A 27,878-nucleotide genomic window follows, 5' to 3' on the forward strand; every position below is an offset into this window, starting at 1 on the left:
CTGCCCCACAGCTTTTCTTTAAACCTCCCCACCATTCTGTTATGCCTGTCTTGGTCCTTGAGTAGCTGCTGTCTCCCTGCAGCTGGATTCTTCTCTTCTGCTCTATCCCATGAATCCTGCCTGTCCTCTCCTGTCTAGCTGTTGGCCACTCAGCTCTGTTAAACCAATCAGAAGGTGCCTTGGCAAAGACAGATCTTCACAGGCCACAAAAAGATTATCCCACACAGTGTTGCTTATCATTTTAAAGTACAACTGAGTCAACATGATTTTTTTTTAATGCTGTAGTAAGATTAAAATCAGAACATATGGACCAGAAATGACTTGTAAGCCTAATATTTCTGTCAAAGTCTTGACTCACATACACACATCTAGTGTTGTGGATCAGGAGGTGAATACCAGACTGACTTCCCATGGCTGTTTGAAACCAAAACAGTAGGCACATTGTTAAGACACCACATTGTTATACACATTTTATGTAAGTCTCCATACATTACAAGAATAAGTTTGTTTCCTAAGCCTAATGTACCTTCCAAACCATGTTTCAACCTATTCTGAAGTTGTGACTCCATGATGTTTGCCCACAGTTTCCATTACAGAAACAAAAACTAAACAAACAAACAAAAAACCCTGTGAAATGATTGCAAACATTACAAAAATGTTTCTCCAGATACCTTGATGATTGCCCTCCCACATGATGTATTATTGAACTTCATTTTTTTTTAAATCTCATCCTTTCTAACTGCCAATTATCTCGACGTCTATTTTCTATAACCCTTCCCCATGAAGGGACCTTAAAGGACAATGAGGGGCTGCTCTCTGGAATACCGACTTTGGGAGAGAAAGCCAACCGGCCAGTTCCTGGTGCTCCTGTAAAATGAAGCTTGCCTTAATGGGACATTCGTGCAATTGGTTTTTCTCAGGCCTAACAGCTGTCCACCGGATTGTGTTTCTTCCTCCCAAACTCTTCTGCAGGCAGCCAAACTAATCCAGGAAGACTAAGCATCATTTAACTAGGAGAACAGGAATTCCTTTGCTCAGACTTCTGGGAAATGTAGTCCATGCGACTGTGACATCACAGGGAGCCCTCCAGGAAATCCCATTCTAGTGTTTAGTCCACCCGTGTGAATCTTTCCCAAAGTTGGGCGAGTGCCCTGACCTACTCTGCAATCCTGTTGTGACTCTGACATGGAGGTTGGTCTAGAATACAGCGCAGCCTCAGGCACTGTGCGGGGTGCGGGGGTCCGTCTTGGAGGGAGCGGACCTGGGCTGGGCTGGGTGGGAGGGCGGAAGAAACTGCCTTGGAGGTGCTGTGCTGAACTGGTTGGGTCACATGAGGTTGCAGGTCAGGGCTGGGGAGGAGGCAATAGGGACTGTGTCCTGAGTGAGTTTCCTTAGTAAGTCACTAGCAGCCCGAGTCCACCTTGAGCTTCTAGGACAGGAGAGCTGCCTGGTAGCTCAGAGTAGATGATAGTTCAAAGTCCGGGATTGCAAACTAATGATGGTCTGCTGACTGCCTGCTCCTGAGGCAGAGCTGGGAGCTCAGTGAGCAGCTCTGGTGGGATTCTCACATGGATGCTGTCAGATTTCTCAGTGTCTGTAGAGCAAACGGGGTTTCTGTTCTTTCCTGTACTCTGTAGCCGGCCTAGTGTAATGGTCTTGACGTCTTGTGTTCATCTTCTCTGCCAGTGAAAGAATTAAGAAAAGGAAAAGCCTAAGGCCCAACAGTTCACCGGTGGGAAATTCTGGAACACAGCAGACAGATCTACCAGAATCAGCTGCTATAGAAAAGCTTTGACTAGGGTGAGAGAACACACATCTGCAGACATATGGAGGGGAAAGACCCAGTGCAAAGCAGAATGGGGACTAGGGAAGCTGAACCCTGTTTCATCTTGAGGGCTGGGTTTTCTTAAATCTTTGAAAGGTCCTCCATCCCTAATGTAGGGATGAGTAATTACAAAACAGTGCTGATGTCTTGTTTGTCCCAAAATGGTTTTGTCAACATGTCTTCATCTGGTCCTGAAATTACTGAGTTGTCTAATAGTAGGGTCCCTAGAAACAGGTGAAAAACTCTCATAGCCTTGGGTTCCAGTGCCAGGCTTTGGTGTTAGGTCAGCAGGGTGAGGAAGAACTCACAGACCTGTGTGTATTCATGTGATTTAAAGTAAACAGACCTGTGATAGAGAAGATACTTCAGTCTACTCTATTGCACATCCCTGTCATCTCTGCATTTGTGAGGGGAGACGGGACCCTCTGGTCCTCCCCTGCTTCATAGCAAATTTCAAGGGAAGCCCACGATACCCAAGTATGTGACAGGAAACACTTGAATGTATTTTATGTGCATGATAAATACTTTCTATTGTTCGTTTCATGTTTCTTATTTGTGCTTAACTTTTGTGGCCCATTAATGTGTAATTTTAACTTTTTTCACTATCATGCTTTTGTTGTAGGTATTAAATTTTTGTGATTTTATACTTGTTTTCATTTACTCTGTGAGGAAGAATTCCTCTTTGCCTGGCTTGAATATTCCTCCCTATATACAGTGAATATTCATTCTTTTTGGCTATTAATCTGTGTTTGTTACTGTCATGACCTGATGCTGATTTCTTCTGGTTTCACTCATTTCTTCCAGTTTGCTCCTTACATATCTAATCTGAGACTCCATTATTTCTTCATTTCCATTCTGCAGCTCTTGACTGATGTGGCTGCTGTGGTTACATTCCTGGGTCTTATTCTGCAGCTCCAGCTGGAATGCCTTCCCCTGTCCTTACACCAGAGGTTCCAGTGTGTGCAGATGCTTCTTACAGTCAGCCAGAACAAAACCACTTCCTCCCTGTCCTGCACATGGGCACTGCCATGTCCAGCCAGTGAAGCAGACTGCTCATGTTGGTTCCTGCTCTTCCACAGGTCCCGTCCAGTTCCCCTTGTTGAGCAGTCCTGTCCCTTTCCTCCCAGGCTTCTTTCCTTGTGTTCTAATGTCAGTGTGAGGGAGGAGTTCCTTGTGTTTACAACTCATGCATGAACCTTGCTGTGTTAGACATGTCATATCTGGGAAACTCTGGAGGGGAGGTGTGCTGGGTGAGGACATTCAGTTCCTGTCCATCGATCTATATGAGTATGTCAGAGGCCATGGAGAGACATTGCAGAAGATTTGAACAGGAGTCAAATACATATGTGAGGTATAAACCTGTGGTGCACAGATTTTCATTACATCGTCAACTCTGGTTATATTCATGCCGTCATAGTGTCCGCCATATTTATTATCAAATGCAACATTATATTTTGAGTTGAAAGGTGTTTGTGGTTCAATGACCAACTCTTTCAAAATCTGCATTCCATTGTTGTCTTCTTTGCAGCATCTATATGAATTTAAGTCAGATTTATGAGAGTTTATGTTCTAAACCTTTATTGGATACACTCCACATACTTTTGCTTTAAGAAGACTCAGAAACAATATATGGACTATAACATCTGAAAATACATCTAGACATCTAACGTACAGAGAAAAGTATGTGATACTTATTTGAAACTAAAATGATAATTATATAAAGCAGATACTTTTTTTTTTTTTTTTTTTTTTTGGTCTTTTTGAGACAGGGTTTCTGTGTGTAGCATTGAAGCCTGTCCTGGAACTCACTCTGTAGACCAGGGTGGCCTAGTACTCACAGAGATCTGACTGCCTCTACTTCCTAAGTGCAGGGATAAAAGGCCTGAGCCACTACTGCCCAGCCAAAGCCAATACTATATTTTGACTCCTGTATTTTTTCACAGTTTACTCAACGTTCTGCATCATGAAATTGCATAACTTGGTGACTTGAAGCAAATTTAGTGATTGTTTTGTGGGACAGTTGCATGAGTATAGCCCTGGGACAAAGATCCGGGCGTAGTCTCTTCAGGATGTGTGTGCTGTGTATTGAAAGCAGTGTGTTGGCGATTTTGAATGGAGGGTCCCTATGTTTTAGATTCTGACCAGAAATCCAGTCCTCTCTTTGCATATCATTTTGACTTCCCACCAATATCCTGCTAGTCTTCAGTTTTTTGTGACTCTCTGTAAGGATATTTCTAAGGGACACTGACAGAAGATTCAGGACTTCTTATTACATCTACCCTGTCCATTTTGTTGTCCTAGGCTAGCCACCATTCAAGTGGAGTTCTATATCTACTTCCTAATTATAGGAAGAATGTGTAACAATTTTTAATGAATGGCAATGTGCGCCTCAGACCAGACATAATTTACATTTTTTCCCCATTTAAAGTGAACTTTGCCAGTACCAAGTGCCCTTGAAATGTTTGCTGTTAATTTTATTGGGTAAATTCTTTACTAAATGATACCCTGTTTACAGGTGCACTGCGCTCCACCCACACTGTCTCACAGGAGACTGGCCCCAGGACAGCAGGAAATTCCCCATTAGAATGGTGCTATGCTGTGCTGGGCAATGTGGGGAGTGGTCCTTACAGTTGATTCTGCTTTGGGGACTGCTCAAGCTCTCTCAGAGGTTTATGTTTCCATCTTCATCTTCTCTGGGCTCTGGCCCTTCTCTGCTGTGGTCATTTTTCCCTCTTCTTAGTGACCCGCTAGTTCTGCTGTCTCCCCTTTCCTAATGCTGGGACCTTTAGTGCAGCTCCTCATACTGTGGTGACCCCAACCATAAATTATTTTCTCTGCTGCTTCATAACTGTAAGTATTCTAAGGCTATTTACTATAATGTAAATACTTTGGTATTGAAGTTTTGCCAAAGATGTCATGACCAACATTTTGAGAACCAGTGCCCTTGTTAAAACAAAGTGGGATCTGTATTTCTCTTACTTACTTCTAATGGTGATAACATTTTATACTAGCTACAAAGAAGATTCCAAAATTATTCTATTTCCTTTCCCTTGAGAAATTAGTGACTGTTTTATTTACCAAATTGCTTTATTCTGCCTGTTTCTCGAATATCTGCAGGCCTTCTCATTGCTGCTCAAGTCTGCACATTATTTAAAGACATTTTTCTATGTAGTCATTCTTCATGGAGGATATGTTTCATTTGTCCCAAATTCTTGCACCATGCCCTGGAGACACAAGAGTCAGGGGATTGGAGCTGGATCTGACCTGAAGGTCTCCTGCCTAAGGGTGAGTTTGCTCAGTGCTGGAAGTTCCTTTGCAAGCTCCAAGGGAGAGAAGCAACAAATAGTCCTGCTTAGCTGTTATGTCCATTAACCACAACAATGACCAGTATGACATGATATCTCTAAAGGTGCCACAGTGCCTCTCACAAATTGGCCTTAGCAACAGCTGTCAATGGGACTTAGAGTGGACAGGAGACCTACATAATACTTGGAGCTGCCTCTGATGACTTGTTACATCTTAAATCATGGAGAACATACTAATGCCACTAAACCATCGCAATCCCTAACTGCACTCCAAGTACTTCTCCTTAGCCCTACACTGGAGTGTAGCTGTCACTGCTCATCAAAGGCACTTCTTTCTGCAGCACAGAGACCATTCCAGAAAATTAAAACTTAAAAAGGGCAGAAAACTATTGTCTGTGGTGCCCTGACCCAAAAGATACCCCATACCACAATTCCTGCACACAAGGCTCAGGGAATATCTCTGCACAGGGACATATTGATTATGAGAGCCAGAGGTCCAGCAAGTCTGCTGGGAGGCTGTGCCTTCTAGAAAGTGAAGGGAAGCTGCACCCATGATCCCCCAACATCATGGCTGCCTGAACAAGCCCTGAACAATGACAGCGGCGCAAGATCCCCTGCAGGGGGCAGTCAGCTGGGTAAGCATCCAAGTGTGGGCACCTGAGAACTGCTGGGAGAGGGAGAATTAGTGTTTCCCAGGATGAGAGCAATCACTGTTCCTCCAGTAACAAGTGGTCAGTCCTCAAAACACACAAGGGAACACTGAACAGCACCAGTCATTCATGTTTATAAAGTTACGTATATATTTACATATATATATATAGATATAGATATATATTTGTTGCTGTGTTTGTGTGTGTATGTATGTGTGTGTTTGTAACAATAATAATTACTGAATTATACACTATATATTTGAGACGGACTATTGGACATGAGAGAAATTGTAATGAGATGATAGAGGGGGAAATGACATACTTACATTTTAATTCAATAATTTTTTCAGAGAAAAATTACACTCTGGCCAATTGTGACAATATTGGTGAAAGTGTAAGTTATTTCAGGCAGTAAAGATAGCACATGATCTCATCAATATGTTAAATGTAATGAATTGAAACTTATGTAAGACAGAGATATGTTAAACATAAAGAATCATAGCTAACAGAAGGTGGAGATATAATGGTATTCTCCATTGATCAGTGACCTCAGGAAGCCTACACTTGGGGACTTCCTTATTGTGGAAAATTAGTTTAACTATATAAAGATGTTTTACATTTGTTTATGGAATATTTGGTTAACTATGTAAAGATGTTTTACATTTGTTTATGTTGTGGAACATTGGTTTAACTGTGTAAAGATGTGTTGCATTTGTTTACCTTGCCTGCCTAAGGCACCTGATATGTCTAATAAAAAGCTAAATGTCTAATAACTAGCCACGAGGTACAGGTGGGTCTCCAGTGTAAAGAAAGCAAGAGGAGGAATCTGGGAGACAGAGACAGAGGCAGATGTCAAGGGCCAGACAGACAGGAAGGAAGCAGGAAACAGGACATACAGAATGAAAGAAAAGTAAAAAACAACAAGGCAAAACAGATTAATAGAAACAGGGTAAATTCAGTTATAAGAGTGAGTGGGACAAGCATAAGCTCAAGACCAAGCTTTCCTAATTAATAAGAAGTCTCCATGTAATCATTTGGGAGCTGGTTGGTGACAGAAAGAAAAATGTCAGCTACACTTCCTGAAGGATGAATGCTCAGGGACAGTGTTTTAGGAGGAAGAAGCCCCCAGTGCTGTTGTCCCGAATGCCTGGTGTGTAAACTTTATGTGGGGTACATTCTGAAGCCTGGAAGATAGTGTTTGAGGAGGTGACCATACCATAACTAGGAAGAGGATCCAAAGCTGAACCATGAAATTGTTACAAAATACCTCAATATTATATAAAATACTGAAATTTTCTGTATTGATAAAAAGGAGAAATAATGTGTGACAATTCCCATAGGTCATTATGGGACTTTACTCAATAAACTATGAAAAACAAATTCTAAAGGTAGAAACATTTGGTATCAAAAATAGTATCAGCAATTATATTGCTCAGCTTCAGCACACAGATGCACAGGTGTCATATGTGCAAAACATGCTTTAGGACAACCACAAACACCTAAATCAACACGTGTCAGATAAAAGACAGAAAAGAAAATGGCAAAAAGATCAAGTGAAGTTTATTCTATTTTAAATTCTCAACAGTGCTGTTAGTCCTGTACTTGCCTGTTTTCTCACATGATCAGACACTTAAATGACATTCAGTCTGTGAATTCCTCCCCTGCCTGCTCCTCTCATGTCCCTTGTCACCACCATTTGCATCATTAGTGAATCTGTAGAAATCCTGAAACCCAGATGACGGCCTGAGCTGCTGCATCAGACTCTGTGTTTTCATTTCACTTCACACTCATGATTGTGCATATAGACTGTTGAGAAATCCTTCTCCCCCACCAGGACTTTCTCCTGTGAGAAGTGTGTGTATGTGTGGTGTATAGTAGCATATGGCACTAAATTCATGGTTTTGGATGCATTCATTTTTACATTTCATCTGTCTTAAATGGATTATGTGCAGCTGGGCTCATGGGATCTCTTACATTGTGTTTCCTTGAAGATGGTTCCAGTTTGAGATCATGTGACATGTCTGAGGAATATTACTCACTCATGTAAGACACATTTCCACCTCTCTTTCATCCTGAGAAAAACCCAGATTTGTGTCCACAGGCACATGATGCCTGTGTTAGGGTTTCTATTGCTGTGATCAAGACCATGATGAAAGACAGCTTGGAGAAGAAAGGGTTTATTTTAGACCACAACTTCAGGTAACAGTCCATCACTGAGGGAAGTCAGTGCAGGAACCTGAGGCAAGAACTGGAGCAGAAGCCACAGAAGAACACTGCTTACTGACTTGCCCAGCCTGCTTTCCTATGCCATATAGAAAAGCATGTGCAGGGTGGGCACCACCCATAATGGGGTGTGCTATCTCACATCAATCAGTAATTAAGAAAATGCCACCTAGGATTAGCTCCAGGAAGTCTTAGGGAGGCATTTTCTCTATCATGTTTCTCTCTTCTCAAATGACCCTAACTAGTGTCAAGTTGACAGGAGAACTCTCCAGCCCAATGCATCTTGGTATTTATATTATTTATGGTTTTAATTAAGCTAAAGTGCAGTATCATTCATTGATCTTTATTGCAGGAAATGCTGACCTTCTGGGATGTGGCCATTGAGTTCTCTGCAGAAGAGAGGGAATGTCTGGAGCCTGCTCAGTGGAATCTGTACAGGGATGTGATGCTGGAGAATTACAGCAACCTTGTGTTCCTTGGTGAGGATCATCCATAGTGAATTCTTATTTCATCATCAACATGTAGCTTCCTCACTTTGTATGGTGTCTCATGGGAGTATTTCAACAGCCAATTTCATATCCTTTGTTTTCAGAAAAATAAGGGAGAGTGCTGTAGTAAGAATCATTTTGGGGCTGGTGAGATGACTCAGTTGCTAAGTAAGAGCTCTGAACGCTCTTCTTGAGGACCTGGTTTCATTTCCCAGCATAGATATGGCATCTCACAACTGTCTGTAATCCCAAGACCTGACATCCTCATGGTGTATGACATTATTTTTGTTCTGACAAATAAAACTTGATTTAGTCAGAGGGCAGAGCTAGCCTCTATCTTACCATAGCGGTTTGGAGGATTGTAGAGACAGGGGTAGGGAAATGATAAGGTGGGGCTGAGACAGGATCTCAGCCCTTTTGGATGGAGGAATAGAAGAGGTAGCAAGTCAGTGATGGCTGCTCCCCTGCTTCTCTGATCTTTCAGGTTCTTTCCCTGATATCTGGCTCTCAATTTTCTATTGATAAAGTTAACTAGATTAAAACTTCATCCTCACACAGACATACATGCAGGGAAAACATTAATGCATATGAAAAATAAAAATAAATTATTAAAAATATTCATTTCACTGTTGTTCTCTTTTTGTGTTTAACCTGTCTATGTTGGAACTATGTTCCCTTCACTCTAGTGATACTGTTAGAAATTCAGTGGCATGAGATGTGGAGTACGCTTATGAATTAATGTATTTCACAATTCAGTTTTAATGTTCTTTTCCCCTTTAAATGAAACTCAGAATATGGAAGTTGTAAATTCCTGTATGTAGTGTAGTGATCGTGTCAGAAAACATTTAATGAACTGATTGTCTGCAATCATTTATTACATCATCTCTTTCCCTATAAGTATGTACTGGAAAGGACATGTCAATTTCAAGTAAAAGAATACATAAACAACCAGGCAGTGGTGGTGCATGCCTTTAATCCCATCACTTGTGAGGCAGAGTCAGGTGGATCTCTGTGAGTTCAAGGCCAGCCTGAGGTACAGAGTGAGTTCCAGGAAAGGAGCAAAACTGCACAGAGAAACCCTGTCTCAACAAAACAAAACAAACAAACAAAAAAGAACACATAAACAATCTTCTCCCCTTTTCCTACAAACAGGTCTTGCTGTGTCTAAGCCACTCCTAGTGACATTTTTGGAACAAAGACAAGAGCCTTCAGATGTGAAGAGACAAGCAGCAGCCAATGTGCATCCAGGTGTGTAGGTTGAGGAGTTTGAGGGCAGAGTTGAGGTCCAAATATTCAACAGAAAGGCAGGCTTTCCCATGTGCCTTGAAACATGACACTATGTGACCCATTCTTTAGGTCTCTCCTTCATGTCTTTGTTGTCAAATATATCTCTTTGTCGATTATGTTGTTCGAGTCTCTTAAGCTTTGTATTTCCCCAACAGAGAGCTGTGCTTCTATTTACAGTGACTTCCAAGGGTTGTTTTGTTTTGTTTTTGTTGTTGTTATTGTTGTTGTTGGGTCTCCATTATAGTGAAAAACTCAGGGAAAGAGAACTCATTGCTGGTCAGACTGAGAGTCATTTATTCACAGAGGTTGAGCGTAGACTCATACTAGAAAGATCTCTACACCAAAGTGAGCATGATTGGGTTTATTAAGCCAAACCCACAATTCCATCACCGAGAGGCAGGCAGAGACAGAAACCTCAACACTTTCAGTTCTACTGATTAGATCAATTTAGGGGAGAGGAGCAGTTGGATATAACTCATACAAAGGAGTTGCTTTGGATAGTTCTTTTCAAAATTATTTTAGGGATGATTCAAAACATTAACATGTTGCATAATGGGGTTGTATTGGACCATTAGGTACACTAATTTAACAGAGTTTTTTCAACACTTTTACCAACAGTTGATTCAGCAGGGCCCAACCATTAGTTCTGGGAAGAGGAGGACAGGGTGATCTACAGGGACTTACACTGTTGATTCAGGGATGCCTATCAAACCAGTTTTGGTACAGTGATTGTGTGCCTCTCTTTCATGGCAGTTAGTAGAGTTAGGCTTTTCATTGTGTTGTAAGGCTGCATGTTTTTTTGAGTTTTGTACTTTTTTTAAGTTAACATATTTGTCATATATTAGGTTTAACTGTTATTTGGATATATTCCAAGTCGCAGCTTGTTAGAAGAATTATAATCTTTTATGTATAAACCTGATATTCCCAGATACATGAGGACTAGTAAAATGTTTTGTTTCAGATCCAGTCAGGGTAGCCACTGTGGCTATCCCTATAGGAAACTTTATAACTAACATTAGCATAAGTCCAATGGTAGAAATTGATCTGGGAGTCCTTTCTCCTCAATGTCTCCTGCTGAATCTCAAACTTATTTAAAGTGTGTATTTTTATTGGCTTCCAGATTTTTAATAGTAAGGCTAAGGAGTGTAGGTGGTGTTTTTCATTGGGACCATGATCAGCTCTATCCCACCAACAATTCCCAAATACCTACTTGAAGAATTAATATTAATTATAAATGCTCAGCTGATAGTTCAGGCCTATTACTAACTAGCTCTCTTATTTTAAATTAACTCATATGTCTTATTAATACTCTGCCATATGGCTGTACCTTTTCTCCATATCACATGTTCATCTTCTTTTCCTCTGAATCCTGATGATTCCTCTGGCTCTGCCCTTTCTCTTCCCAACATTCTCTCTGCCCCTAAAATTCTGCAAGCAAAACATCTTCACAGTGTGCAAAAGGATTATTCCACAGCTTTTCTCCCTTTTTGTCTAATTAAAAAGGAAGGTTTTAATTTTAACATAGTAAAACTATAACGAAAACAGTTGTCAAGCAAGCATTACAGTTACAATACCCAGTCCATTTGTATTTGGCACATTTAGAGAAAATACATTATTATCTATCTTACTTTGTGAGTCAAAAAACTTTTTATATATAATTTACCTTTTATCATAACTAAGGAAAACTTCAAGTCTAATTATTTAGTCTTTAACTCAATCAAAGACCCCAGTAGGGTGAAATGTTACCTAACAACAGGGACTTCTGGCTGCCTGGACAGTCAACCAAAGTTCTTCTGTAACACTGGGACATTCATCTTTGGCCTACAGGCCTTGAATATTCCGACAAATGTTTTTGAGAAACAGAGAATTTTGAAGAACTGTTCTACCTTGTCTTGCCAAAGTTTGGTAGTCACTTTATTTTGTGTCCTGTTGGTCCAGTTTGGACAGTATACTGTCAGCAATTGAGGCAATAGCAATTTCTTTGTCAATGGCTAGCTTTTGCCATAAAGAAAGTAAACTCCATACAGATTTTTTTCCAATGCCCATCATCTTCTTTGTTGTAAATTTGTGCTGCCAGGAAAACACACATCTCACTTTAAAAAAAAAAGAAGAACCTATGTTATTAAAACATCTTTAATGCCACATTCTATAGATCTATTAAGTGTTTGAGCATGACCTGTGTATCTAGAATATATCTCTCTTTGAGCTTGGAAACATACCTAACCTGACTACAAGTTTGATTGTAATAGGTGACTAACTAATAATCTTGCATTTCTTTATTATCCTAAATAGTTTATAATAATAACTTTCAAGGACTAGTAATTTGTATTACATTGTTAAATTAGTTGCATAAGTACAATACCTTGAACAAGAATAGAAATGTATATACAGTGTGATCTAAGAAATATAACCTCAAATTTGTATCACTATACAAAAATATGCACCAATGTCAGGTATTTAAATCTAGTAGTTTTTCTTTTTGTTTAAAAGTAGATTCAATAATCTACCTGTTTATCATATCATATCTACGCCCCCTTTTTCTTTTCCAAGTAGATTCAGTAACCTACCCTTTTATCCTATCATATTTGTATCCATTTTTTCAGAGTAGATTCAATAATCTACCCTTTTTATCCTATCATATCTATATCCCCATTTTTTTCTTTACAAAACAAGATCTCTGAATTGAATCTCCTTTGTTCAGCTTTTTTTTTTTTTTTTTTTTTTTTTTTTTTTGATCATTACCAACAACAACTTGGAACCACACAAATATACATAACCCATTGAATGACCTAAAACTACCAACCCTACCTCTTGGGAATGTGTGAATCATGTTCTTAAATATACTTCCTGCTGTCTGAGGGTGATGGAATCTTTATGGTATACTGAAAAAATTTGGGATAATTATCAAGTCCTCGGAGAGCCAGCTGTATCATTTCTTGTCTACTTTCTTCATAACAGGAAAATGCAGGGCTTATCTCAAGTCCTGGCTAGAGTAGTCTGTGAGGCTGGGCCATCTCAGCTAGTCATCTTGAAATTGTCCTGAGCAGTTTGTGGTCCAAAGCCAATCTTTAGGTGTGGTTGTCAGCTTAGTGGCCTTAATGTAGTCCGGTTAGGAATCATCCTTGTAGGGCCCCATCATCCTTTAGGATCCTTCAGAGATCACTGTTAAAAAATTTTATCCTTCACTGTAAATAACTTACACATTTTAAATGTCATATGTAGGAGATCTCAAAGAAGTTAAAGGATGAATATTTTTATGTACGTTCAGAGTACCAAAACTTAATTCCTAGTTACCTGTGAGAGACTCAAATCTGAAATCTACAGGAAGCTAGATAAAGCCTTTTTCTAGAATTGTACTCTACATGATCATTAATACCATGAGAAAACTTTAAAATATAATATATATCTTGTAAATTTTGAGATAATATTTATACCATAAAAAGTGTTAAAAATTCAAAATAAAATCAAAGGGTTATGAGATTAGTAGCAATAATGTAGTCCCTAAATTTGGTTTTTCTTCTGGCCATATCTGACGGCTCTTCTGACATGATACAGAGATTTCGGATTTTCCTTTAACAACATGCTTGGATTTAGAGAAGGACAGAGCCACACTCCAACTCTAAAGCCACCTTTACTTTCAATTGTACAGGGACTACAAAAAGGCTATTTGTATTATGTGTTTGTGTTGAAAATCAGAAACAAACCTTTATGAATTTTTTTCTGTTGGAGACAGGATATACTAATATGCCAATTTACTCTTATTCTTGGGAGTTTTTTTTTTGTTATTTGTCCTTTTTCTTCACATGTCTCATTTGTCCAGTGGTCCTCAGATTCCTTAGCTGAATGTCTTCATTTTCCCGAAAAGACAAAAACAAAACCCTTCCCCCGAAAGCCTAACTTTGGGGATGTTCCCTTTTGGCAAGTTATATCTGATTAAATGAAAAGCAATTTTTGGTCTTAAAGTTAGTTTAGATTGAATGCCCATGCTATTTGATGAACTATCTCCTCTTCTAGTTAAGAGATCTCTCATTCAAATCAAGCCTCTATCAATTTTGATGCTATAGATAGCTTTTCTACTAATGAAGAAACGAGCAAAACCTCTTCCCCAACATAACACATCCTGGTTTCCTTTTGGAGTCAGCATATCTTTAAAGTATGCAGGCTGATTTAATTCAGTAATTTTTTCTATTATGCAATGTCTCTTCATAGCTGTTGTTCCTTTCTCATTAGCATGTAGAAAATTCAAAGCATAATAAAGCATTATGCAATCTATTTCTGGGGATCTTTATTACCCCTTTATATTTATTTAGCATATCCTTTAGAGTTTCAATTTCATCTTTCTGAAACTGCTTGGTTTGTGTAGTATTCCTGAATTATGCTTTATATTGTAATAAGCAAAATCATTCATTTTACTAGAGACATATGCTAGAGCATTATCAGTCTTAATTTGTACAGGTGTACCCATGATGACCATAACTTCTAACAAATATATGATTCCAGAATCAGCCTTTTTGAAACTCAAAGCAGTTTCCCACTGAAATCCTGAATAGCTATCAATGGTGTGGTATACATATTTTAATTTACTAAATTCTAGAAAATGAAACATCCATCTGCCAGATTTCATTTCTGTGAGTACCCTTTGGGTTCCTTCCAGCAGGCAGTGGAGTTTGGTTGTATTAGGAACAAGTAGGACATTTCCTTATAATTTCCTTGGCTTGTTGTCAAGTGATAGAAAAAAATCCCTTTTCAAATCCTTGCTGTTAATGTAATGTTTTGTTTTTATTTTTATCAAATTCTGAGGCCTCCAGCACATTTCCTATCAATAGTTGCTCCATTTCATCATTACCTTTTGCTAGAGGGCCTGGCAGACCCATGTGGAATTTGATGTGTGTTATATATAAGGGATGATTTCTATTCCTGATTATTTCTTGTAATTGTATAAATCACAAAGTTAATTCAGAATCATCAGGAATAAATTCAGCAGTTTAAATGTGTAAAACAACTCTTTCTGCATACAGAGAGGCCATAGAATCATAAGGGATTTGGGATACTTAACTTAAACTTTATGATTTATATCATGCCTTTCCTGATTTGTTTGGATCAGTATAAAATGTAGTGCCTCCAGAAAATGATGTTCCCCATACAATGTGAGGAAGAATCCTGTTAGTTCTTTTTATAAATTTAATTCTCTTGCTTTTGATATATTTGATGTTAATCTCCCCCCAAAAATTCCTGCAAGGTCTTTACCAGTCTTCATGTTCTGCCCCTAAAGAGAAAATTTCATTATTTGTAGAAGGTGATTTCCACTGGGTCTAATCCTGCTTATTGATGAAATCTTAATTTTCCTATTTTTGTTCTATTTATGTGGTAAAATATCCATTCTAAGATAATATCTTCCCTCTGCATTAAAATTCATGTAGTAGAATTATAGAGGGTAAAACAAGCAGAACACAGTCAAGCTCTGGATCCACACGATCCACATGTGCATGCTGTATTTTCTTTTCCACCAAAGCCCATTCTCTCTCAGTTTCAACTGGTAATTCTTGGACTATTTAAATCCTTGTCACCCTCTAAGGTTTTGAACAAATCACCTACTTTATATCCTACATTTCCTGTTCTCTCTGCTATAGCTGTTCCGTCACCCCACCAGTATGGTTTTTACAACAGACATTTGGTAATTTAATTGCTCTGGAAGGGGCTTCTTCTATGATGGCAGGAAAGGACTGAACCGAAATTGCCGTGGGGGCCTCTGGAAATCACCTCTTCTATCCAAGTATCATCATGGTCATGAGATTCAACATTAATTGTATCTCAGATCTGTTCCTCCAAGGGTGCTGATCTTGCCTTTAATGGCCTAATTATCATTTTGCATTGCACATTAGCATTTTCAAAAGCAAGACATTCAATTATTATCTATCTAGCTTCTGAATTTGGTATCATTCTATATATTGCTGAATACAGCCTTTGTAAAAAATCCATGAAGGTTTATTTAGGGGTCCATATAACTTTAGTAAATAACTCAATTTTCTTTCCTACTTCTTCAATTCTGTCTCAAGCATTCAAGGGTGCCATGTGGCATAGAATTAGTATGTGGTCATCACACGAAGATTGTCTTCGTATATCAGTATAATCACCACTCTAAGAAGTTGATCTTGGGAAATTGCCATATCTCTAGCCCTGCATCATTGTTCTATAGTCTTATTCTCCTCTTTCCACTAGGTTCTCCATTGTAACATACACTAGGCTCTAGGACAGCTGTAAACCAAATCTTTCCAGTCTTGAGGGATAATTCTATTACAAGTTGACCATGAGTTTAACATCTGCTTTACAAATGGAGAATGCATGCCATATAAGATTATAGCTTCTTTAAATTTCCTCAAATATAACATTTCCACAGGAGTCCAGTGAGCTCATACACAGCCGTGAACATTTGGTAGTTCCTGTAAGGTTACTGGATAGATTAAAGTGGGTTGTTTGAAAACCTTCGGCTGTTTCTTTGTAACCATATAATTCAAAGCTAAGATAGGTTCACCTTTAAATTTTTCTGTCTGGGTCTGAATTTCTCTATGATTTGTTTTAACAAGTTTTCTAAAACTTTTATCTTGGCACTCAAATTAACCAATGTTTTTGATGATAAAACAAAAATGACCAAACAAATAATGTTCATAATTGATATTATGTAAATCCCAACAACATTAATTATTCTCTAATTTAATTGTTCCATTTTCAGACCATGTAATATGTTATCAAACAGAGACCAAATTCCCTCCATTGTAAAAATGCTAAAAAAAATTCTCTTTTAACTAATTTCTCCCTTTAAGAAATCTTGACTCACCAAATTTGCCGACAATGATGATCCAAATGTGAGGCTTACTCATCTGCATAGAACTATAAATGCCCAAGAAAGTTTCAAGACAGTTATTTTTGTGGTATCAGCCCAAGATGGGGATCCAGAGAGAGTCCACAACCCACCAGGAGAAAAGAAATGAAAGATCTATCCAACTGGATTCAGCTGGTTAGGGACTCTGGCCCACATGGAGTGGAGGCTGGCTGTGTGCACCTAGGCTTGAGCAGGGGCCTGTAAGGCCACTGTCAAGCAGGTTTTTTCATGAATTACTACCACAAATGTTGAGATACCAGATATAAGATGAATTGCTAAATGTTCTTATTAATAAAAACAAAAAACAAAACTAAGAGCCAGATATTGGGTGAAAACAGAGAGATCAGAGGAATAGAAAAAACCAAGTCACAAATTCTTACCTCTAGGCTGACGTCCTCAGCCCAACAGAGGTACTTCCTGTAAACTCATACCTTATATGCCTTTCTGTGTTCTGCCATTTTACTTCCTTTCTCCACCCAGCTTCATCACTTCCTCTTTCCTCCCAGCTCTATTATTTCCTGTCTTCCTGTCCAGACCTCCAGACCTCTATGGTTAACTAACACTGGGATTAAAAGTGTGTGCCAACATGCCTGGCTCTGTTCCCAGTGTGGCCCTGAACTCACAGACGAATCTCTGCCTCCCAGATGCTAGGATTAAAGGCATGTCATATCACTGCCTGACCTCCATGTTTAATATAGTGGTTGGCTTTTCCCCTCTGATCCCTAGATAAGCTTTAATGGAGTATATAAATAAAATATCACCTTTAAATGTTTGAAACCTATTACTCAATTCTTGACTCTTTACTCCAATAGTGGGGTGTGTATGAACAATGTCTCTGTTCAATCTTTGAAAGTTATTAAGAGTGTGAAATAGATTTCTCCTAATTTGCACCTTTAGGGGTCTAGATTTTTGTTGACTTATCTTGTGTCCTACATAATAGAATCTCCTCTTTGTATTTTTTTCAGGAGTAATTTGTACTTCCCAACAAGGTAAAATTTTCTTTACTTCTTCAAAATTTATTTCTTTTTTTCTTTTTAAAGAGTTATTTATTTTTATGTATACCGTACTCTGTCTGCATGTATCCCTACAGACCAGAAGAGGGCACCAAATCTCATTACAGATGGTTGTGAGATACCATGTGGTTGCTGGGAATTGAAATCAGGACATCTGGAAGAGCAGTTAGTGCTCTTAACCACTGAGCCATCTCTCCAGCCCCCCAAATTTCTTTCTAAAGTATCTACATTTGAATTAGCCACTAAAATATCATCCATATAATGGTAAACTATAGATTGAGGAAATTGCTTACATATCATTTCCAGACGCTATTGTACAAAATATTGGCACAGGGTGGAGCTATTTAACAGTCTTTGTGGGAGAATCTTCCATTGATATCTCTTAACAGGCTGGGAATTATAAGTAGAAACCGTGAAGTAAAATTTTTCTCAATCCTTTTTTGGTAAAGGTATAGTGAAGGAACAGTCTTTTAAGTCAATAGCTATAAAAGCCCCTCCTTTAGGAAACAGAGAAGAAAAAGACATTCCAGGCTGTAAAGAGTCCATTGATTGAATCATCTTATTATCAGCTCTTAGATCTGTTACCATTCTCCATTTTGCAGATTTATTTTTAGTAACAAAGAAGAATTGCAAGAGCTTGTTGATTCTTCAATATACTGAGCATTTAATTGCTCCTGTACCATTTTTTTCTAAGATCAGTTCCTCAGTAACTTTATAATACAATGCTAAGATTGGTTGACCTTTATAAGTTCTTCTGTCTGGGTCTGAATATCTTTACGATTTGTTTTAATGTTTTTCTGAGACTTGTAACTTAACGTTCATATTAACCAACATTTTTAGTGATAAAACAAAAATGATCAGATAATATTTAAAATTGACATTATGTAAATTTCATCTACCTTAATTATCCTCTCATTTAATTGTTCCTTCTCAAACTGTCTGGCATATTACCATGCAGAGACCTAACTCCCTCTATTCTAATAGTGTGTCCCATTTTTTAATGTGTGATAAAATTCTCTTTTAACTGATTTCCCTTTTTAAGAAATCCCAATTGTCTCTCCAAATCTGCTGCTGCTGATGGTGAAGATTTGATATTGACTGCTGCTCTGCATAGAATAGTAGAAGCCCAATTGGTTTTCAAGCAGCTACCTAACAGGGCAGCCCCCCTAGTAGGGCACCCAGGGAAAGCCCACAACCCACTGGGAGAGGGAAGAAGCCAAAGAGCCAGCCTTTTGCACAAAGGAACATGCAGAAGCGGTTAACTCCTGCAACTTTTAGAGACCCATAACTTGTGGAGTTTGCTGTAGATAGGCTGCAACAGAAAAATCCAAGACTCCCTCAGAGGGCTTGGGGAAAAGGAAGGAAAATCTAGCTGGTGGCATAGTGACTCTGGCCATGTGCAGCTCTGGTCTTTGCCAGTGGCTGCAAAGCCACAAATTTCCTGAATTTGTGTTCCACAAGTTGGTTGCCAGATGTAGTGCAAATCCTAGTTGATCTTAATAATAAAATCCCAGAGTCATCTATATGGGTACATGCTGAAATGTCAGAGAGACGAAGGAGTTAGCTCAGCCACTTCTTACCTCCCCACTCTGCTGGAAAGGGACCAAGCACCCCTCTCTGCCTGCCTCATCACTTCCTCTCTCCACCTAGGCTTATCACTTCCATCTCCTCCTCACAAGTGCTGTGCGGCACCAGGGCCCGACCTCTGTGGTTAACTAGTAGCTAGCTCTGCCCTCGGATCTCCAGGCAAGCTTTATTTGTTAGAGCACAAACAAAATATCACAACAAGGGCAGTTTCTTTGTCCAAATGGCTAGCTTTTGCCATAAAGAAAACACACTCCATATGGAAATTCTTTAATGCCCATCATCTTCCTTGAAGTAAATGGGTGCTGCCAGAGACAGACATGTTTATCTGGCAAGAAAACCTTATGTTATTAAAAAATTTTAAATGTCATATTTTGTAGATCTTTGAGTGTTTGATACATCTGCTGTGCTGACTGGCCCTGTGGCAGAGCCTCCATCATCTATTATCTACCACTTTGCTGAGGACTCCTTCACAATCAGACATTGACAGCTCAGCTCTGGGGTTAGCTTTGTTAAGAGGAGGAAATTCAAAGCCAGGGGACATAGCATGTAGTGCGTATACCAGTTGGGTGGCAGGTATAGGTATAAGGACCCCTTCAGTATCCTCTAATATCAGAGGTAGGTGGATCTCTAAGTTTGAGGCCAGCAACGATTACACAGAGAAACTTTGTCTTGAAAAAGCAAAAACAAACAAAAAAGGAGATAAGTAATTTTGTCATCTAGTCACTGATGAATATGTTCTCTCGGATAAAATTTGTGTAATGCACAGGTGATCCTGAAAATTTTTATCATGACTTGAAATGTTTCAGGTATATATTTTCTTGTCATCCAAATAAAACATAAAATATTATCCTGAATATATGAGCTATAAATTCAGTATTTTTCTGTACCATCTACTTCTTATGCAGCATATCTTTTGTACCTTCCAAAATAAAGGTCTACATGAAGGATAATTATTTTGTATTTAGATGATACAAATTTGCACAATCACAATTATCTTTCCCCTTTCCTGACTTAGTTCCTTTATAATTTTATGGGTGTCTGGCCATAGAACATCTCTACTGGCTTATTTCTGTTAGTAAAATGCACTGACAACTTACTTAGCTATTTAACATTGAATAATTTGCCATATATCTGGGTTCTATTTGGTTGTGCCTTTATTCTAGTAGATGTATAGATTATTTCTACCTATAAGATTTTATCATTAATGCTTACTGCCTATAGGTTTTGAAATGTACTGTAGTTTCTCACTGATGTTTCAATATGTATGAGTAAATGTTTCCTTTTAAAAAGACAAACATTAAGTATAAAGAATATTTCCTAGCCTTTGTTTATATTTCAATTTTTGCTCTACAGGAACAACGCCTAAGAATTATATTAACAAGGCCATTGGTTGTAACCCGCTGCATATTCAATGCCAGAGAATTCATTCACGGGAGAAACTCTACAAGTGTGAAGAATGTGGAAAGGGCCTAAGTTCTCAAATAACACTTTCCATCCACAAGAGACTTCATACTGGAGACAAACCCTACATGTGTATAGAATGTCATAAGACCTTTAATACTCGCTCATCACTTTTTATACACCAGAAAAATCATACTGATGAAAAATCCTACAAGTGTGAAGAATGTGGCAAATTATTTTACTATCCTTCAATGCTGAAGCAACATCAAAGGATTCATTGTGGAGAGAAACCCTACAAGTGTGAAGAATGTGGCAAAGCTTTTTATGAACCATCATTCCTTCATGTACATCAACGAATTCATTCTGCAGAGAAACCCTACAGGTGTGAAGTATGTGGCAAAGCTTTTTATGGACTATCATTCCTTCAGGTACATCAACAAATTCATACTGCAGAGAAACCCTACAAGTGTGAAGAGTGTGGCAAAAGGTTTTCTTACCTTGCACATCTTAAGCAGCATCAGACAGTCCACACTGGAGAGAAATCACACAAGTGTAAAGAGTGTGGCAGATGTTTTTTCTCATCTTCATCCCTTAGAAGACATAAAAAAATCCATTCTGAAGACAATCCTTATACCTGTGTACAATGTGGCAAACGGTTTTCCTGTTCTAGGCAGCTTCGGGAACATCAAACACTTCATACTGGAGAGAAACCCTACAAGTGTGAAGAGTGTGGTAAATGTTTTTCCTTATCTTCATCCTTTAAACGACATCAAACAATTCATTCTGAAGACAATCCTTATACCTGTGTACAATGTGGCAAACGATATTTTTGTTCTAGGGATCTTCAGGAACATCAAACACTTCATACTGGAGAGAAACCCTACAAGTGTGAAGAATGTCACAAAGGCTTTCGTTATCACTCAGGCTTTATGAAACACAAGAGAGTTCATAATGGAAAGATATCCTAAAACTGTGAAGAATGTGTCAATGTTTTTCTTCATCCTCAAACCTTAGATGACATTAAAGAAAAGAGAGAAAAAAAATTCATTCTGAAGACTATTCCTGAAATTGTGGATAATGTAGCAAAGGATCTGCTAATTTTTATATTCTTACTCAACACATGATATATTTCATACAGGAGAGAAATCCTAAAAATGTCTTAAGAAGTTTACTTCTTTAGTTTGTGTAGCTCCTTGACAGGTTGGGCCTTGCATGCTCCTCCCTCCCAGCGCTGCCAAGATGCCCAAGAGGAAGGTTAGTGAGGATGAAGTGGCGAAGGCGGAGTCTAAGCAATGCTCAGCCAGGCTGTCGGTCAAGCCCGCCCCTGCCAAGGTGGACAGGAAGCTGAAGAAGACCGCAGGAATGGATAAGTCATCAGACAAAAAAGTGCAAACGAAAGGGAAGAGGGGAGCAAAGGGCAAACAGGCTGAGGTGTCGGACCAGCAAACCACAGATGTGCCTGCAGAAAATGGAGAGACTGAAAACCAGAGTCAGCCTCTGAAGTGGAAAAGAAAGAAGCCAAGCCCAACTAGCCATCCATCGGGTCTGTCAGTGTCCCCGCCTCCCTTTTTGTACAATCCCCGGGGAATATTTTTTTATCAACTATTTTGTAAATGTGAGGTTTTTAGTAGCTCTAGAAACGTTTTTAAAAGGTGGGAGGAAGTCCCACCTCATCCCAATTTTTTAAGTGTTTTTGCTGGTTGTTTATTTTTTGGTACAACCAGAAAATAGCAGGATACTGAATCAGGAGAGGCTGTGACTGTCTCGGGGGACACCATAACATTCTATAGAGGGGGCTAGTTTTATATCCTACAACACATACTAAATAGTAATTTGGAGTCTTGGTTGTGCATTGGTGTCTGGAATATTTTCAGTTATTTCTGGTCTTGTGTTTCTAGTAGAACTGTATCCTAAAAAAAAAACAAAAACACTCCTCGGTCCTTGCCCTGTCAGAACTGTCTCTGGTCATGGCAGTCCATTTTCCTAACAATTGTGATAATGTGCTGTGAAAGATTGAAATTTTGAATATGTACTGTATGTGGCATAAAACTGTGAGTCAGTGGAATTAAGGATTGTGATCATTTGATTGTTATGTGAGGTCTTAGGGAAATTTTGCCAAGCTTAGGATGGAACATCATTGGAATAAGTTCAAAGAGAAACAACACATGGCTCTTTTGGGTACGTGAACACAATGTATGACTCTTATTAGAGTTTGGGTCTATGTTTTAAGAATTGAAATGTCTGTGTACTCAACCAACCAATAAAGTCTCAGTTATGAAAGAGAAGAAGAAGAAGAAGAAGAAGAAGAAGAAGAAGAAGAAGAAGAAGAAGAAGAAGAAGAAGTTTACTTCTTCAACACTTAAAACACATCAAATAATTCATTCTGACTACAAATTCCATGAGTGTGTGAAGTGTGGTAAGATCTTTGCTAACAATTCAGATCTTATCCAACTCAAAGGAATCCATAGTGGAGAATATTAAGTTAATTATTTTGGAATGCTAACATGAACACCTCACTTCCAAGAGCACAAATGTTAAGAATGTCACCAGAGAAAATTACAGGCTTCTCTTTGCTGTAACCCCCAAAAGTTTGTTCAAGCAATACGTTTGAAACTTGCCTTGATTAATGAGTCTCTTTCTTGTGTAACTATAAATGTTCCATGAAACCTTTACCATGTCCTCACTTTGTCCATTTGGTGCCTGGAGTCTGAGGACTGGGCTGTGTTATAGTTACTGTTGTTTTTCCCAGTGGAGTCATTCAAACTTCAAACACTTCAGAGATCTACAGAATAAGGCATTTAAGATATTTCAATAACATAGATTTTCTTTTCTTTTTTTATGATAATGAGACATGTCTGCTCCTGGCACCATGAATCTACTTCAGAGAAGATGATGGGCATAGAAGACACTCCTTATGGAGCTTACTTTCTTTGTGGTAAAAGTTAGCCACTGGGTAAGAAAGTGCCCTTACCTTGACTGCTGACGATATATAATCTCAGAACTAAGTACAGCAGAGACTCTGAAACTCAGCCGGCGTTTCTCATCTCTCTTTCATTTGAAACCCCATTATTTTGAAAGTAAAAAATATTCATATATGAAAATTAACAAGACTTGAAAACTACAGTGTTGTGGAGTGTCATTTTAACTAGGCAAAGATGTGTTACATCTGCTTCTGGTGTGGACTATTACTTTACCTTTGTAAAGGTGTGTGACATTTGTTTCCGCTTCCTTTGTTAACCATGTAAAGATGTGTTGCATTTGTTTCACCTTGCCTGCCTAAGGCACCTGGTTGATCTAATAAAAAGCTGAATGGCCAATAGCTAGGCAGAAGTGGGATGGCAGGGCTTGAAGGCAGAGAGAAAAAAAAATAGCAAGAGAAATCTAGGATGGAGGAAAAGGAGAAGAGAACAAGGCAGAGAGGGACACACCAGGACCAGGAGGCTCCAGTAAACAATGGGTACAGCATGAAAGCAAGATGTATAGAAAAAAAGAAGGTTAAAAAGCCCTGACACAAAATGTACATGAAGAGAAACAGGTTAAGTTGTAAGAGCCAGCAAGAAATGAACCTAAGCTAAGGCTGAGCATTCATAACTAAGTCTCCATGTCATGATTTTGGAGCTGGTTGATGGCTCAAGAAAAACCCTGTTATACTACAGAGATCATGAACTTCTGTGCATTTAAAATGGGCATTCAGAAGAGAATCTGAAGTGTTTACATTGGATTTGACACTGTCTGTACTGAATATATTTTATGCATTTACACTTCATGAAACTAAAATTTACATCAGAGTTGGAACCTGAATATCAGTTAGTTATCTTATGTCCTCTTGCAATACCCACGTTTATTACCTGCTTAAAATTTTCCTCATCCCCTAATATTTAACCTTTATTCTCTTTTTAACTTTACATAGTATATGCACATATACATTTCTTCGCATGTATACATATATTACTGTCTACACTAACCATATGAAAGAGAACATGCAGTGTATTTCTTTGTATGACTGAGTGATCTCAACTTACATACATTACATGTCCATCCATTTTTCTGTAAATTTTGTGATTATACTTTTTTAGAGTTAAATAGCATCCCCTGTGTGTGTGTGTGTGTGTGTAATAAACATATACATTTATGTTTACCAACTTATTTTTTCTTTTTTATTACATTTTCTTACTTGTTTCATGTACCAAGCACAGATCCCCATCTCATCCCTCCTCCCACTGCCCTACTCTGTGCCTCCCTCACCCTCCCATCCTGTCCTCCAAAATGATAAAGCCTTTACCAACTTATCTTCTATTAATATGTTCATGGACATGTACATTGATTAATGCTCTTTACAACTGAGAATTTACAAGCAATAAACATGAAGTACAAATATCTCTGTAATAAGGTGTGAGGGTCCCTGAGCATAGCCCAGGACTGAAACAGTGGGGACATGCAGGACGGGGCCCTGGTTCCTGTAGTTTGAGGTCACTATGGGTATGAGGTGCTGACTTGTGAGGTTCCAGTGGTAACCCAGTCTATCCTGTTCAGGTCTCAGAGGCTACATTGGGTCTGTGGCTCTAACCACAGCTTACAGATAGTAGACTGCACGGCTTCTGAAGTGTAGTGCCTGCCTTCAACAGGCTCATAAGGTCAAAGGGGTGACCAAGGAATTTGACTCCATATGGTCACCTGGCTGTCTAATGAGCAGCTATCCCAATCTGCACTGACTTCTGAGGTCACTGGGAGGAAATTATGGTTGCTGGCTGTGATTGTGGGCACCGTTTTATATGTTTGGACCCTGTATAATCTTCCTTCCAGAGTGAACCTGAGGCCTCATGTAATTATGGCTGAACTACATACTCCAAGCTGGAATAAAATGACTCAATGTGTCCTTTGCACTTTTATTCACCTTTTATACTAGGAGATAAGCAATGAGAGTTGCAGTTGGATGTAGGCAGTCTGTTGTTCTTAATCACACAATGTCTTCTTTGGCTGTTTGTTGGTTTCCTTTTCCATGTTTCAGAGTCAGGAGCACTGACTCAGGACAGGAAAGTTAACAAAGACTATTGTGGTCCAGCCCCACTATAGTCTTTTCCCAGAGTTCCAGAAGAGATGCTACCAGTGGCGAGTTAATTTATCTGAGGGATAATTGAATGAATCTACATATATGAAACTCTTTAGTCCATTCACTTTATTGTTCTAAGCCAAAATCTCTCTACACAGCTTCAATTCTGTTTTCATACTTGGCTCCTGTCTGTCCCTTCCTCTCCTGTCCTCTCAATGTTTGAAGAAAAATCAAAATGTCAAATGTTTCATTTGCTGTAAACAAGGTCATCTAAAATGGGATTGTACACTGGGAGGTGGTGGTGCATGCCTTTAAACCCAGCACTCAGGTGCGGTGATATTGTGTGCCCAATATATTATGCACCTTAATAAACTTATCTGGGGTCACAGAACAGAACAGCCACTAGATATAGAGCCACTAGATATAGTGGCACACACATCTTTAATCCTAGCATTCTGGAGGCAGAAATCTATCTGGATCTCTATGAGCTCAAAGCCACATTGGAAACAGCCTGGCATAGTGACTCAAGCCTTTAATCCCAGGAAGTGATGGCAGGAAGCAGAAAGGTATATAAGGCATGAGTACCAGGAACTAGGGCCTGGTTAAGCTTTTAGGCTTTTAGCAGGATGAAACTCAGAGGCTTCCAGTTTGAGGAAACGAGATCAGCTGAGGAATTGGCAAGGTGAGGTTAGCTGTGGCCTGTTCTGTCTCTCTGATCTTTCAGCATTCACCTCAATAACTGGCTCTGAGTTTGTTTTTATTTAATAAGACTGTTTAGAAATTCGGCTACACTCAGGAGGTAGAACAAGGCAGATCCCTGTGAGTTTGAGGCCAGCCTGGCCTATAGAGTGAGATCCAGGACAGGCTCCTAAACTACACAGAGAAACCCTGTCTTGAAAAATCAAAAAACAAACAAAACAACAACAACAACAAAAGGGTCGAAAACTAGTTCCTAGAAACAATGTTTTTTGTAAGAATAATCCAAACAGAATGCCCCTCCCTTCTGGATTATGCAGAATGTGTGGCAATGGCAGGCACTGAACTAACGAATGTAGAACAATAAGGAACAGGCAAGGTAACCCTTTCCCACTGGAAAATGCCTTGGGGGGCCTCTCACAGGTCCTCATGTCAAATTTGGTTCAGTTCTTTCCTGTCATCATGAAGGAAGCTTCTTCTCTGAGCAATTAAATAAAATACCTAATGCTTATTGTATAAAACCATACTTCTCTGGGAGATAGAGCAGCTATAGATGAGAAACCACTTTGAGATCTGGGGCATATGACATGTAAAACATTTAAGATTTCTGCAATGAGCCAAGACCATGCCTAACAGCAACCTTTGAAGTCTCCAAAGGATGATATGGTCCCACAATGATGATTCCACATGGACTATGATAATGCAGCTAAGATGACAAACAGCACCCAAGGACCAGCTTTGGACTACAGTCTGCACAGGCCAACTTCGAGGTGAGATGATCCAGCCTCACAGATTACTCTAGCCAGGATTGGGACAAGCCCTGCACTTTCCCATTCTGCAGAGCCTGGACAACAAATGATACAGCCGCCTCTCCTATACTTGACAATTAACCCAAATTCTTCTTTTCAGGATCCCCTAGAGAGGCCATTGCCCACAAACAGCAGGAAATAATTTTAAGACATGATGCCCACATTCCCAAGAGGTGGGATGGGTGGGTTTTGGTCATTCAATATGTAATGGATATTTGTCATTGTTTAGGGTGTTTGGTTACAAGTTGTATTGGTAATAATCAGGAAAAAAGCTGAACAAAGGAGATTAGATCCAGGGTTTTGTTTGAAAAAAAAAAGAAGGGGATACAAATATGATAGGGAAAAGGGGTAGATTATTGAATCTACTTTTATAAAGCAACTACTAGTTTTATATTTTACATTGGATTGAATTTTTGTATATTGTATACAAAATTTTTATATTACTAAATTTGAGATTAACTTTGTTAGAACATACTGTACATACGTTTCTAATCTTGCTCAAGGTATGGTACCTTATACAGCTCATTTAACAATGTAATTCTAGTCCTTGAAAGTTATTATTACAAACTATTTAGGATAATAAAGAAATGCAGGTTAGTAGTTTTTCAGCTATTACAATCAAACTTGTAGTCATATTAAGTATGTTTTCACAGTCAAACAAAGA

At 38.8% G+C, this 27,878-nt stretch overlaps 1 protein-coding gene across 2 annotated transcripts; it reads left to right on the forward strand.

Moving 5' to 3' along the window:
• The first annotated feature begins 1,090 nt into the window (after window positions 1–1,090).
• Window positions 1,091–23,466, forward strand: LOC118596082 (zinc finger protein 58-like). 2 transcript variants are annotated; one of them, XM_036206807.1, is made up of 6 exons: window positions 1,091–1,191; window positions 4,943–5,110; window positions 8,356–8,482; window positions 9,644–9,739; window positions 17,624–17,647; window positions 20,612–23,466. In XM_036206807.1, the coding sequence occupies exons 1-6, from the start codon at window positions 1,186–1,188 to the stop codon at window positions 21,625–21,627; spliced, it is 1,437 nt and encodes a 478-aa protein (XP_036062700.1). In that variant the 5' UTR covers window positions 1,091–1,185; the 3' UTR covers window positions 21,628–23,466. The 2 variants fall into 2 exon arrangements, with proteins under 2 accessions (XP_036062700.1, XP_036062701.1); XM_036206808.1 differs by lacking the exon at window positions 4,943–5,110.
• Window positions 23,467–27,878: the final 4,412 nt, after the last annotated feature.

Source organism: Onychomys torridus, chromosome 15, assembly GCF_903995425.1.
Source record: "Onychomys torridus chromosome 15, mOncTor1.1, whole genome shotgun sequence".
NCBI classification, from domain to species: Eukaryota; Metazoa; Chordata; class Mammalia; order Rodentia; family Cricetidae; genus Onychomys; species Onychomys torridus.

Excerpts from the sequence above, each read along its gene's own strand:
- LOC118596082 (XM_036206807.1), top strand. Across the intron at positions 9,740-17,623 it reads AGCAGCCAATGTGCATCCAG|GAGTAATTTGTACTTCCCAA; the intron begins GTGTGTAGGTTG and ends TATTTTTTTCAG. Across the intron at positions 17,648-20,611 it reads AATTTGTACTTCCCAACAAG|GAACAACGCCTAAGAATTAT; the intron begins GTAAAATTTTCT and ends TTTGCTCTACAG.